We start from the raw sequence: 14397 nt of genomic DNA, 5'->3' as shown, positions 1-14397 counted from the left end.
TGATATGTGTGTTCTTTCAGTCATTTTTGCCACCCATCAGTGGTGACCTGGTCTCCTAGAAGAGGTTGATGACTGAGTTTGGGATTTTTGTGCACTCTGATCTTTATGAATTTGGGAATTTGCATTTGCTGGGTGAGCAACAGTTAAATAAATAACTCCTTGGGAAGAAGAGCCCTGTTCAATGTTCCTTTTCAGTGCTGATGTTTTCAGTTTAACATTTAACATAACACTGTCAGGAAGCATCAAGTTTGCCGGGAAGGTGGTAAGGAATTCATTCAAAATCTTTAAACAGCTAAAAGGGAAATAGGAGTATTCTGTTGATGAAAGCCAGAAAATTGTGGTTTTTCTGCATTGCTGCTAAGAAAAAGCTGTGCTGAGGGTGATGCTGTTGGTGGGGATCAGGGAGCAAACCTGTTTTGGAGCACCACCTGAAGCAATAGTAAAAGTTTATTGGAAACAATGATTTTTTTGCCCCTAAACTAAAGCTGTCAGAGTGGTTGTTGATTTCCCAATGTCTGCAAGGCAAGTGAGCAGTGTCAGCACTGAAGGTACTGCCTGAAGAGTGTGGAAAATCAAACAGAAAAATGATTGTGGTTCTTTTTGCTTTATTGTAGAGGAACTGCGTGGTTCAAGGTGTTTGTAAGTGTTATGTAGGCAGATTAATTGTTCCTGGTAGCAGGAGATAAATGGGGGAAGAGTCCATTCTGAAAATACCTGTAGGCCTCTTGATGGCTCAAGTTCTCCCTAAAATCCTTTTGGCTGAGGATTTATTTATTGTGCACCGGTCTGCATTTCCAGGGGCAGTTTAGGGTTAAGCTGAGCAAGGTGAGCTGGCAGAGCAGCTCTGGGGATCATTCCTGTGCTGGTGGATGCTGTTCATAGATGTTCTGCCATCCTCTGGTTTTGGGTCTGACTCTTCCACAGATGACAGTCAGATTCTACCTCCTCTCAAATATCTGTCTAGAGATATTTCATTTATTTTATGTAACTCCTAATGATGGATCAAGGCTCAAAGAAAAAACCCTAAAATACAGATTTTTAATTTTTTTTTTCCTAGTAGCTTTCAAAATTCAGAGGAGAAACAGTTTCTAGGCATGATATGCAGCTTGCTGTGGGAAGCACTGTGCTGACATAAAACACATTCTCAGTACCTGGCACACAACAAAGTGGCAGCTACAGTTCTTATTCCAGTTTTTGAGTCATATCTGTCACGTAGGTTTTGCATGTATTGAATATATTTTTCCATAGCACTGAACATTGGGTCTTTTTTTTACCTTTTTGGAGATTTTGGAGATTTCTGAAGAGCAGCATTAACCTTTCTGAAGCCAGTGTACTGTGTTTGCTGACCAATCTTTGCCCCTCACTAGGCATCAAACCTTCCATAACATGCCCTTGAATTTTGTTTGTGTAAGTCTGGCAGCAGCCCAGTTTCCATGAGGAAAGGTAAATATCTGATCTACACTGTCAGCTGTTGCAGACTGCAGCAGCTCTCTCAGGCTTATGGATGCCTTATGGTGCTCTGCCTGCTTTTTTTGGGCAAAATCCTGAGCTTTTCTGTTTACTATTATGAACTATAACTGTTGGCAAGCTTTCAAACTGCCTCGCTCATCTTACCTCAGAAAACATGTTCTAGTGCAGTCTCACTTGTGCCTTTATCACAAAGTGCAGAGTGTCCTGGTAGGATACTTTGCACATTGCTAAGTCCCCAAAATTAAGTGTTTTTCTCTTGAAATGTCTGTCTCTGTGGAAAGTATTTAGAATTCTTCTTTTTCTTGTCTAGCAGCTAGATTTTTTCCTGTCCTTGCTTTAGTGATTATTGAAGCATTAGCAGCCTTATCTTTTTTTATCATTTGATTTCTTTTTTCATACCAATTATGCCAGTTTATACCAGAACCCAATCAGGTGGATTCCACTGAATGAAAGGCACAAATTACCATGTTTTATCATTCAAATAGTAATAAATGTTGTACATTTTTCCCTGTAAGCTGAACAGGTCAAATTTGCAGTCACAGCTTTGGCAGGTCCACCTACATGCAGCACCACCTGAGTTATCATCTTGTATTGGTTGAGTGCTAGGAATTTCACCTCTGTGTAGTATTTATGTGTTGAGAATATTCAGGATGCTATTTTGATATATTTTTAGTGAGATTTCTGCTAATATTACACAGTGTGCTTCTGTGCTTGTGTATAAAATATTTGGAAGTTGTGTTCATCTCAGCAGTCCTTTATTGGCTTAACATTCCTGTAATCTGATCTGGAGTTTATAGAGTACAGGGAATTCACCAAAACGATGGAATTAATAGGTTTTGTGTCCTGCATCTTTATTAAATCTTAATACAGATTATTCAACTATTTTTGCATATGCAGCATAATCTGTAGGTCTTACTGGAAAGTCAGATTTCAGAAACAGTGAAAAACAGAAAAAAAAAGTGCTCAAAATTTTGCCTTTGTAGGAAGCCGCTGCACCTTGTGGGCTGTTCAGCTGAGTTAAATGGAGTGTGGGCATCTGCAGACGTGTGCCAGGTTCTGCTTCAAATGGCCAAAACCAGCTTGCTCCCTCCTTCTATATGCAAGGCTGTGTTTTAGACAGCTTCAGCTGGCACTAGATTCTGTGCAAAACAAAGTGCATCTCTCTGGATTTCACGCCCTTAGCTTCTGCCAGGAGTTCAGTCCTAAAGCAGCCCTTGGACATGTGATAAAACACTAAATGTGCCCTGGTTCCTTGGGAGAGCTCATCCAGTTTTATGTTTCCAGCAGAAAGGGAAGGTGGGAGGGGTGGGAAGTCTAATCTCATTTGGAATGGCAGTTGAGAGATTACTTTGTCTGCATCTTCATTTTGTGTGTTTATTGTCCAAGCCTCTCCTGCTGTTATACCTCTGGCAAGGAGGAGGGGGCTGTCTCCATCAACCAGAGGCTGCCAAGGGTATGAAATACTCTTTGGGAATTTTATGGGGTGTTGCTGTGTCTTAGAGCAAGGTCAAAGAATTATTCCTGTTGCTTGAGGGGAAAACAGGGTGGTTTACCCCAGCTAAATGCCTGCAGGAGCTTTTTCCAGGGTGCTCAGCAGATTCCTGAAGCTCAGTGTGGGAGGTGGAGCAGTTCTGGAGATGGAGAGGGCTGTAAACGTTTTAGTGAGCAGAAAAGATGAGAAAGCTCTTGTGGGCAAATGAATTCTAAAACTAGGCCAGCTGGGGTTTTAACAGCTGAAAGGAAAGTCTGAGAGTGAAACTGCTGTGCTATCACAAGATGTGCTTAAATTCAGGGAGGAGAATGCTGCTTGGTGCCTTGTGCTGACCTTGGAAGGGGCTGTGCCTCTGCAGGCCTGGGCTGAATTAGTCAAACAGTAATTTCAGAACAACAGACATCACAAAACTGTAATATTATATCTAAAGGTAAGCAAAGAACAAAGTGTGAGGGGTTTGGCAGAGACAGATGACTAAGCTGGATGTCATGTCACTGTCCTCAGCTGATGTCTGCAGCCTTTAATCCACTCATGATCCAGGACTTTTTACAAGATGAAATTTTTTTTGTGCTAAGGGATTTTCAGCAGTTGATGTTGAATAAAACTTGTTAACCAAAGGAATTTAAAGGGAGGGGGGAAGTTTCATTTCAAACAAGTACTGTTCTAGCACTTGATCCAAAACCCTTACTGCATTAAAAAGCAGAGTCAGCTGAAAGCAGCAGGCTGTCCCATCCACTGAGTGTTCTGCAAGGAACATATTCTTTAATAACTCCAGCTCCCAAATGTCCCTGGGTGTTCTGCACCAAAGGCTCTGCTTTGTGCCTGTCTGCCCTGATCCCCTCAGCTGGTTCTGGTCCAGCTGTGGTTTCATTCTCTGACACAGGGTAAGGACTGATCCAGGAGTGCCCACAGTTATCTGGGGCTCTGCTGCTGAAGGAGTCAGGATATTTCCATGCTCCAAAGCCTGGCCTCCTCAAAAACAAAGCAGAAATCTAAATTTCAATTTTTAACTGGTGTCACAGCTAGTAAAGAAAATTATGGCCAAGGTATAGCATTCTGCAGGAAAAATTCACGTCTGGTTCAAGCCTGTTGCTTGGATGTGAGTCCCAACAAGCTGTGAAGTTGAACTTGGCTTTTATGTCTTTGAAAGCATTTAAAAATTCTGCATGATGGGATACCATTTAGTCCTGCGTGTCCTTATAATAGTTCCTGAAATGTTGGAGGTATGAATTATGTTAATGTACCTTTTAAATTTTTTATGGACTGAAATAGCTTCAAAAATTAACCTTCTGAAAACACTTGGGTAGATCACACAACAGGCTTTTAGCAGCCTTTTTTTCCAGTAGTGTGCTGCCTCCTGTTCCAGTAAATGAGGAGCTTTGATTGACTGAGGTTATGCTCAGCTTCCTGACCCAGGAGCAGCCTCCAGCTGATGTTGGTGATATTTTTATTTTTCATTAGCTCATCTGAAAGTCTCAGCTGTTTTCCTGCCAGTGAAAAGGATGGAGTCTGTTTGTGCTGCGTGAGTGCTGTACCAGTTTGTTGTTCAACACTTGCTGATAGAGCTCTAACAAACCAAAAAAAAGAATTTAATTTCTTCATGGTGCAATAGCACTTGCAATCTATTTATTTATGAAAGGGTTACTTATATTTGGCATGGATGGCTCCACAATCATTAAAACCTGAGTTTGCTGCAGTGAGAGGGAGGATTCCTCCTGTTTTCTCCTAGATCTGGCTTCCCTCACATTTTGCTTCCTGAAACACTTCAGGTCCTGTAGGTTTTGGAAGACTGGAGGGAATCTGCCCATGGATGTTTTCTCTTTCTGCTTTGCCATGTCACAGAATGTGACAACTGGGTTGTTCCCAGGTGTGTGCTCTTGAGTGTTCCACTGAGTTCACCTCAGGTTGCAAGTTCCTTTAATAAATAGAGGAATGGTTCTTATTTGCTGCTTTCTCTCTCCCTGTTATTTTCCTTGAATTATTTTGGCATCTTCAATATCTTGTTTCAGGATATAAGTGCAAGACAGACTTGCTGAGGTGCTGGGATAAGTGAAGAGATCTGGATGCCCTGTTTGACACAATCTCCAAAAATCATGGGTCTGATTATTGTTCCTTGATTTGAAATAAAATAATAAATCAGCAAAACAAATGTTTGGAGAGAGTTTGAGATCTGTACAGCATTATGGTAAACGTAAATGCTTCAGCAAATCTTTTTCCTCATGTGTAGAAAACTCTTGGCTTATGTCTCGATCCGCACTTCCTTTTTTCTTTTATTTTGGCTGCAGCCAGACACACTAAATAGTGATTAAACAAAAAATTAAAATTCTGTTTTTGTGCATTTGGCGTTTGAACGCTGATCAATTGCTTTGGCGGCGTGTTCAGTAACAGTGTGGTAGACAACAGAAGGGGCTTATTTACAGCAATCTGTCTAAATCCATTTTCAGTGTATTGCTTAATATGCCTTTCTAGTTTAGTTCATTTTCAGTTTTTAAAAAATGAAGGCTGGAAACAGGCAGGAGAATGGCTTAAGATATTGCTGGAGAAGTAATCACTCCTTAGTGGTAAACAACTTTCAGTTCTTAAGGGAAAGAAAATGTGCTTGAGCTGAAATAGAACTTATGGGCTTGTTGGAGGAGTTACTGGATGGAATTCAATGGTGCACTTATATAGCCTGAGTAGATGATCATAATGAAACCTTCACGCTTTAAAATCTGATTTTTACGCGTTGTTTACAATTGACCATTTTAAAAAACAGCAATATTTTTGCAAAATGGGAAGCTAACACAGAGCAGAAGTGAAAAGTGCTGACCTCTTTTATAGGGATAGAAATTTACCCTAGCCATGCAGAATTGGCAGCTCCAATGTTCAAACAATGGTCACTGCATTCCATAGATAAAATGCACATAAGGGGGGATGTGGTGGAGGGTTTGGACAAAAATGTTTCACCTCCTGCTATGCAGTTAGAGTTAATGAGAAATTAGGATGAGAGTGTAAATTGAGATGAAATACAGCATTACATGTATGACATAACTCCCCATAAATGAGATGCTTGTTTAAGAGTTAAAGAAAAAGTCAATCCTAGGAAACTTGCTGTGTTTTGCAGATTGCTCTGATATCACAGTCTAGAGCATTTGTTGAAGGAGTATCATCAAGTTATGTAATTTGCATAATTGAGTCAAATCCCATGCAGCATCCCTGAAGGAAACCACTAAAAAAAGCAACATTCTGGTCTCTGTATGCTGTGTCTGGATTTCTAGAGCCTCAGACATCTTTTACAAATAGGGGGCTGGGGGAAGAAAGCAAGAAAGAAGAAGAAGAGCTTCCAGAATTCCCATCAATGTCAGCAACCTGCCCATTTTCCCAGGGAGAGGGACTTTGAGGACATATGTGCCCACCCTTCCTCTGCCCGTGGTGGCACCGTGCCTGCAGCCTCACACACAGCTCTGCTCAGAGTGATGGCATCAGATAACTACAGGCAGGCAGGGGGAGGGCAAATGCTTTATAGTTCACACTGGCTGTTTTTGGTGGTCTGCTGAAATCAAATTGGTGTTGAAAGCGGTTTTTAACCAGAAATACAACACTGATCTGGCTGCTGCAGCTGCACCTTCCCTCCAGGGCTGTGTGGATGGGGAGGGCTGGCAAGGTCACCGAGGCAAAGACACCGATGTTCCTTTTCTGGCACTGAAAGTCACTTCAACATTAATGTTTAGACACTGTTGACAGAACTTGTCAGTGACTCACAGCAGACTTTTCAGTTATGGTGTTTTAACAGCGACCTGCAGAACCAGTGTAAGCATTGTGTGTTTGCTTGCAAGGGATACAGTAAGAAATATTCCAACCTCTTAACATTTACCCAGGCTGAATTAAATGTAAAGGAGGACTCCAGTGTTGGATGAACTAAGGTAACTTCTCTGCCAAGGACCAGAAAAAGCTGCAGAATGCAGCATGTCTGCCATGACCTGGAACTGTCTCTACCCTTCAGGATTCTAAAAGCCACTTGGAGGTTTGTGTACGCCCAGCAGAGGTTCAGGTTGTGCTGCCCTGTGTGAATAGGACAGTTTGGTGTGAGCTGTACAGGGCAGGAGCACCATGAGCAGTGCAGGCAGAGGAGCTGGGAATGACTCACCCTGCACAGTCCTCGTTTCATTCTGTCAGTGCCAGCATCAAGAAGTGTTGATCCTTGTAAGTCTCCAGACTGAGAGCAGTACAGAGCCTGTTCCCAGCACTTCAGCATCAATAACTCTCACTCTGGGCACCTCTGAAGTCCCACACTGCAGTTCAGAGAGCTCTGGATAACTGATGCATGTGCTTCATCGTTTTCCCTCTTGCTTAATATAAAGTTTACAAATTACTGACATGTGTGGCCCTGACAGGGTTAGCTTAACCCAGCTCACAGATGCTTTTGTGTGTAAATTTATCTAGGACTGAGAGAAATACATCTATGTGCTTGACTTTCTACTGTCTATGTGTCTGGTTGGTGCAGTGGGTAATGCAGTGGCAGTCTCTGTGATTTTGTTTTTTCCTGTTTTTGTTTTCCTTTATTTTCACAGCCCTGGAGGATGGTGTGCTGCTGCCTACTTTCCTTCTATCTCAGGGTTTAAATTGCTTGCATTAGGTTGTTGCTTGCTCTGAGGATGTTTACATGCACATTGCTGACCCCTCTGAATAATGGCTCGAAGCTGTGCAGAAAATTTACTTCCCTGTACACATTATCCTGCACTGAGCACACAAACACAAGGAGCAGCCAGCTCAGAGCCTGGGGCTGCACACACTGAGCAGGGATGGCTGTGAGTGCTTTTTAATAGCTTTTAGGCTGCTGCTGTGCTGGGACAGCTGTGTGAGGGTGAGAGATGCTCCTCCTGACCCAGCCCAGTGCTGTGGCCTCCCTCAGAGGGGTCTGGAGATGTTGGTGTGAACCTTTTGGGGTGTATTTCCAACTTCTCTCCTGGGAGCTGTTGTGGAGGACATCTCCAGATTCATCCCCTGCGCATTTCAGTGTGTTTCAGAAGGAACGTGTCCTGGTTGTGTCCCAGCTGGCAGCTCACCCCCGCCGTGGGGTGAGAGCTGGCTGAGTTACAAGTGAGAAAACTCATGGGTTGAGAGAAAGAGTTGAAAAAGTAAAGCAGAAACCCCACAAAGCAAAACAAACCAGGGAATCCATTCCTTAGCACAGGCAAGTGTTCAGTCTCCCCCAGGAAAGCAGGGAAGATAAATGTCATCACTGCAAAAAAACCATGCTTCCTCCTCTTCCCCCAGCTTTATGCACTCCTTGTGACACCACATGGTTGGGATGTCCCTGGGAACAGCTGTCCTGCCTGTGTCCCCTCTCTGCTTCCCATGCTCTGCCACCTTCCTTGGCTCTGGCTAAGCCCTGCCCAGCAGCCATAAAACCATCCCTGTTTTATCAACACTTCCCAGCACAAAGCCAAGTCACAGCCCCACAGCAGCTCCTGTGGAGAAAATTAACTCTACCCCAGCCAAACCAGCGCAGAGAGCAGTCCCCATGGGTGCCTGCAGCAATGGACAGGGGATGTTTTCAGAGGTGCCTCTGCAATTCTAATTTTAAGTTGCCCAAGTCTCAGAAAGAGATGAGATTTGAGCCCCCTTTAGCAATGCTCTGTTAGGTTGGATTTTGCTGTTTGCTGGTGAGTCTGGGTTTTTCTCTTTTTCTCCAGCTTGCCTCCATTCCCTGCTCACTTTTTATGGGTTTTGGGGTGCTGGGCTCCCACAATCACAGTGGGTATTGTGAGGTTCAGGGTTGCACTGTGTGTTCTTCCTTCTGCATCCAGTCCCTGGACACTCTGGCCATGCTCTCCTCTGCAGGGGTGGGTGAGGTTTCCACAGCAGCTGCTTTTAAGGGATTTTCACACTTTTAATGCCTGCAAATGGCAGGAGGGACAGTGGCATTGTCAGTGATTCTCCTGGTGTGCTTTCAGTCCAGAACACTACAAACAAGAGACAAAGAGACCTAAAATATAAAAATTTCAGACCTGCCAGTTGTTCCTGTGCCCGTTATGATCCTTGTGCAGAAGGGTAGTGCTGAGAAAGTTGGCAAAACTCTGCTGGCAAGGAGGTGCTCTGGGCTGGGAGAGCTTTCCAGGACTTTTCCTGGCAGAGGAGGAGACTGGTCAGTGAGCTGGCCTGGCAAAGAATTGTTCTTGTAAAACAGAGGCAAAAAATTCACAGCATGGCAGTGTGCTCTCTCTGGTGTGGGTTATTTGGTGGGAGTGATCAGAAGGGGTGGCATTATCACCAGACAGGAATTTGCAGGAGAACAGTGGTGTTAAATAGGACAGCTGGAAAACCACAAGGCAGGTTAAGCAAATTAGTTTGATATTTCTGTGTGGTGAGTCCAGGCGAGCCCTTCCATGGCAGGAGTGTGTGGTTTTTCACCAGCTCAGCTGCTCTGGGGCTGCACTGGCCTTCCCCTGCATGATGTGAATCAATATCAGGCTTTTGCAGTGCCTCTCATGACTCCTCTTCCCTTCAGCAGATGTGAGTCTCCATCCTGAGCAGTCAGAGGGGAGCTGGAGACATTGGATTTCTGGGGATCTTCATTTGCTGACTTGTTTTCAAAGCACCCCTGGCTTGAATTTCAGGAACAACACAATGAAATAGAATCTCTAATTGGGTTCACCAGCAAGAGTCTTAATAAATGACCTTTTAAATCTTATTTTGATCTTATTCAGGTGTGGTAGTGTCTCATTAATAATGACCCTGCAGTAGGTCTCCCAGTACATCCTATTTAATTAACAAAAAGGCTGTAAGATGTATTGGAGGTTTTCAAAATGAAAATGGGAGTTTTTAATAGATTCTCTGATTAAGAAATAATGTTCTGCATATGTGATGGTGCCTGGAAAAATATCACTTAACAGACACAGATAAAGTTCTGAGACAAGCAAAACTCACTTCCTCCCTCACCCCTTTCAGGCTAAAAGCCACTTGCTTGTGGTGATCTTACCTTAAGGGAGATATTTAATTTCCTCTTACAGGAAGGGGAGGCTGCTAAGGAAAGATTTCATTTGTTGTGTATTTATTATATATCCAATTTTTTGTTTAAAAGGCACCACATGTGAGGCAAAAGAAAGACCCTTACTTTGCTGATGGACAAAGGAAAAAGGACTGGCACAACAAAGAAGCCATAAGGAGGGACTCAGAGCGTGTAGGTAAGATTGATATAAAAACGTTTTAATACAGATTGTAACTTTGATTTTATTTGGTAGGCTGAGTGTAGAATAACATGTTCAACTTTAGGGTCAAGGTAATGTTCTTGACATGATGCAGCATTAAATTAAAGTTCATAATTAAAGCCAATTAACCTGTTAATATTTTAACTGTGTTAATCCCAGTTAAATTCGTTTTTCCTTGACTCCACAATAACTGTTTTGAGGTGCAAATGGATCACTTAAATCTTGGTGGTTTTATGACAAGTGAAAAATTGATTTTTAAGAACTTACGCCCCCTCCCTCAAAAAAGTGTGCATGCACCTCTCCCAAAAATGGGAAATCCAGAAAGAAAGAATAAGAAAAAAATTCTGGACTATAACATTCGTGCAGGTCCATTCCATAATTCTGAGGTTTGTCTTGCATTGCAAATAAGGCTCATTTTGAATGCCACAGCTTTACAGTGATGTGTTTGCAAGGGCTCTGCCCCTCAGTGCAAGAGCACAAATCCATCTGTGCTGAGAATTCCAACAGTGCTGAGATATTCAAACCACATGGATTCTTCCCACTGTGAAACAAAAGGCATTCTGGAGATCTTCCACAGCATTGCCAAAACCCCTTCATCTGTTTCTGGTGTTAGGAGGAAGATTTTTACCTTGGATTTGCACAGCTGAGTGGTTTGTAGCAAAACTGCTTATCAGATAAAACTGTTAAATTGACGTGGTTGACCTGGTGCTAAATGACACAGAGCACAAAACTCATAAAGTAATGTTCAAAGGACTCTAAGATGCTATTTTTTTTCTGCTGTATGGATTGGTTTCTGGCCTGTTAAGCACTAATTAGCAGCAATGATCTGTATTTACTTTCTGTCTATCCACAGGAAATGGAGAACAGGGAAAACCTTACCCAATGACTGATGCAGAGCGAGTGGACCAGGCATACAGGGAAAATGGCTTTAATATCTTTGTGAGTGATAAAATTTCTCTGAATCGTTCCCTTCCAGACATCAGGCATCCAAAGTGAGTATACAGTTTGCATTTCTAGGAGTGAAGCTTTGCAAGCCCTAAATTACCACCTCTACAGGAATGTGTTCTTTTTTATTATGGACTCTTGTACCTTTGTTCATAAAATCCAATCTTTGCACAGCTGGGTCCTGGTATTTCCTTAATAAAGGACGGTGTACAGTAATTTCAGTGGGAAATAGAAGAGATCAAATCTGGGGGAAAAAAATCGTTTTTTGATTTCAAAAGACTTAAAATTACCACAAACTTGCAACCCTGCTCATAAGAAATCTTTAATGTAACCCTGAGGTTCCACTTATGTTGGCCACTAGCTGGAAATGATTGCAGAATGCTCAGGAGCAGAAAAAGATGTGAGCAGCTTCACTCAACTATGTATGAAGAGTTTTACCAGGTTTATGGATTATTTTTGTGGACATCTTCCTCATAAAAGCAGCCTCATCAGGGTTTACAAGTAGAAACGAGTTCCAATTGAATACTGACTTTAGAGTTCATCTGATTTTGGACATTATGCTGTAGGATGGTGTTGAACTGGATTTTGGTCAAGCCAGAAGTTTTTCTCTTGCACAAGTGCATCAGTTAGGACTTAGCCCTTGTTTATACAAAGCTGAGAGGTTTTTAAATACTGTTTCTGAGGTTCTTAATCTAAATGCATTGTTAGACATTTGAATATAAGATTCTTTAGTGTAAAGCTGTGTTTATCACAGTTTAATAAATCTGAATTCAACATCTACGTTATTCACGAGATACAAGTTCCAGAAGTCAGGTTTTATAATTTGTTAACTGCACAATTGAAATATTACCTCTTCAGCTGTCACACCAAACTAATCAAATACACTGGCTTGACACCCTTTCTCAATATAAACACATAAAAAAGGTAGTGAGTATAGCTCCATAAATATTTTAGGCATGCAGCTGAAATGTTTAAACATAGAGATAAATCAGGTAACTGAAGATGTTTGTGGATAGGCCCATTTTCAAGTTCTAGGAAACACATTTTGAGTTTACTAATCTAAATTCTACCTGGCTTCCATTTACAGGGTCTGCCTTGGGCTGTGGGAACTTAAACATCAGATAATGCCAGTATTTTGTTATCTGAGGGTTTAATGTGTTACCTCACATGCTCCAGTGTTTCCTGAAATTGCCAACTCAATGTTGCTGATTCTGCTATTTAAACTTTTGTAGAATGTTTAATTTTTTTTTTTTTTTTGAAATTTACAATTTTTTGAAAATTACAATTTTTTGAAACATCTAACTCCAGCCTCAGATAAAATTAACAAGTGAAGTGTCTGGGACAGCTTAATCTGTGATTAATGTGCTGCTGCAGTGGTTTGCTTGTTGCCTGACAAATCCTTTCCCCCAGCACAGCAAACTGCAATTGTGGGGGTCTCAAGGAGTGGATAAACAGCACAGTGCCCAAAGGGTGCTGGGATTAGCTGGGCAGGCAGCAGGGTTTCCTATAATGGGGATGTGCAGAGAAGAATTCACAACTGGAAGGATCTGCTGTGCATTCTCTGTACCCATTAAAAATATATACATGAAATGGTGTGGTTTGTGTTACTGGAGGGGTTGAGGAGGGCAGTTTGTAACAAAGTTAGGCTGAGACCGAGCCATAAAGTTTTAAGTCCATAAAGAGTATTGCAGAAAGAAGGGAGCTGTGGTTTAGAGCCCCTTACATGCAGTGAGGAGTGTGAGGAGAAGGTGTGCTGGGGGAAAATGCATCATCTGCCTTGCCCTTAGCCCTGGGGCCACACCTGGGCTTCTCCCCAGTGGCTGTCCTGGGTGAGGAAGGGCACAGAAGCAGCTGATGTGTGAGATGGTTTGTGTGGATTTAAATATACCAACCAGCGTGTCTGCTTTCTGTTAATTGTGGGACTCAGGGAGCCTGGGCACAGCATGTGCTGGATCTGCCTGGTGCACACATACAATTGTTTGTTTCAACAGTCATGTCTTCCCCTGATAACAGTTCCTTTAGGCTCCTCTAGGGTTTTTAATATTAAATACTAATTTTGCAGGTCTTGTAAAGCAATTGTAGATACAGTAGCTGGAGGGAAGCAATTTCTCTCCATGCTTAATGGTTAAACTTAATAGCTGAAGTTTTCCACTTGTTTAAGTTAGCCAGAAAACGAGGATTCCAGTGTAAGAAGAGTTAGAAACAATTCAAGGGCTCTTGGTTCATACTGGAGCAGAACTGTAGCTAGTAGCTGTTGGAAGAAGGTTAGGGTGGCGATGCCAAGGGCTGGATGAAAGCAATCCCTGCAGCTTCAGTTTGCATCTTGCATCTGTGCATTGCAGCCGCAGCCTGCAGGCTCTTGGCAGCACCCCAGGACAATTCATTACACCCAGAATAAGTCACTGTCCTCTCACACAGGCACCAGGGTAACTTCCTGTAGGCATAGATGTGTTGAGCTTGTATAACATAGGTACATCCTTCTCTGTGCCCTGGGAAAGGTACCGGGATAAAGCTGCCAGAGCTGCTCTCATTTCTGTCTGTCCTTCCGGGGGCCAGGGCAGGGAATTGCTGCCTGTGTGCATGGGATTGTGCACAGTGACAGCCTGGGGGCTGTGCAAGGCACAGGGAGCACAGTGGGACCTCCCTGCCCTGCTCCTGGGCACAGGGCAGCTTGTCCATGGTACCCCCACACTCCTCCATTCACACAGCACACACTGGTTTGTTCTGGACACGGGGGGCTCCAGGGATGGAATACATTTTTGGCCCCTAATGAAAAGCTACTGAGTGGTTTTTAACTACCTTGGGTCACTGTGTGGCCTTAGAGGTTACCTGTTTAACCGGGTGTAAAGTCCACTTATGGCCACACCTGCGGGAAAGTAAACACTGCACTTCATACTGCAGAATTTTATTAATGAAGCTACCTTGAAACCAACCGTACAAGGCGAGAGTTTGTTACGCCTGTTTCAAAATCAAGAAAATTAATGCTCTCTGCGTCATTTTGAGGAGTAAAGAAGCTAACTAAATTTACTTTACTAAGTTGCTTACTGGTAATTAATATGGACGTGCTGGTGTGTTTTGGTGTGTCTGGTGTGTTCTGGCAGCACCTTTTGACTTGCCCTGTGTGTGTCCAGCTGCAAGAACAAGCTGTACCTGGAGAAGCTGCCTAGCACCACTGTGATAATCCCATTCCACGAGAGTTTGTTACCCCTTTTTCAAAATCAAGAAAACTAATGCACTCTGCATCATTTTGAGGACTAAAGAAGTTTACTGAATTTACTAAGCTGCTCGCTGGTAATCAAT

At 42.7% G+C, this 14397-nt stretch overlaps 1 protein-coding gene across 1 annotated transcript in view; it reads left to right on the top strand.

Annotated features, from left to right (window-relative positions):
• GALNT10 (polypeptide N-acetylgalactosaminyltransferase 10) overlaps positions 1-14397 on the top strand; it is an 81402-nt gene that overhangs the window by 27129 nt on the left and 39876 nt on the right. Inside the window, exons 2-3 of the mRNA XM_058034805.1 lie at positions 10026-10128; positions 11006-11144. Coding sequence (XP_057890788.1) covers positions 10026-10128; positions 11006-11144 — 242 coding nt within the window. The remainder of the gene's footprint in view (positions 1-10025; positions 10129-11005; positions 11145-14397) is intronic.

The sequence above is a fragment of the Melospiza georgiana genome, chromosome 15 (assembly GCF_028018845.1).
Source record: "Melospiza georgiana isolate bMelGeo1 chromosome 15, bMelGeo1.pri, whole genome shotgun sequence".
NCBI classification, from domain to species: domain Eukaryota; kingdom Metazoa; phylum Chordata; class Aves; order Passeriformes; family Passerellidae; genus Melospiza; species Melospiza georgiana.
This window is presented reverse-complemented; position numbering and strand designations above follow the sequence as displayed.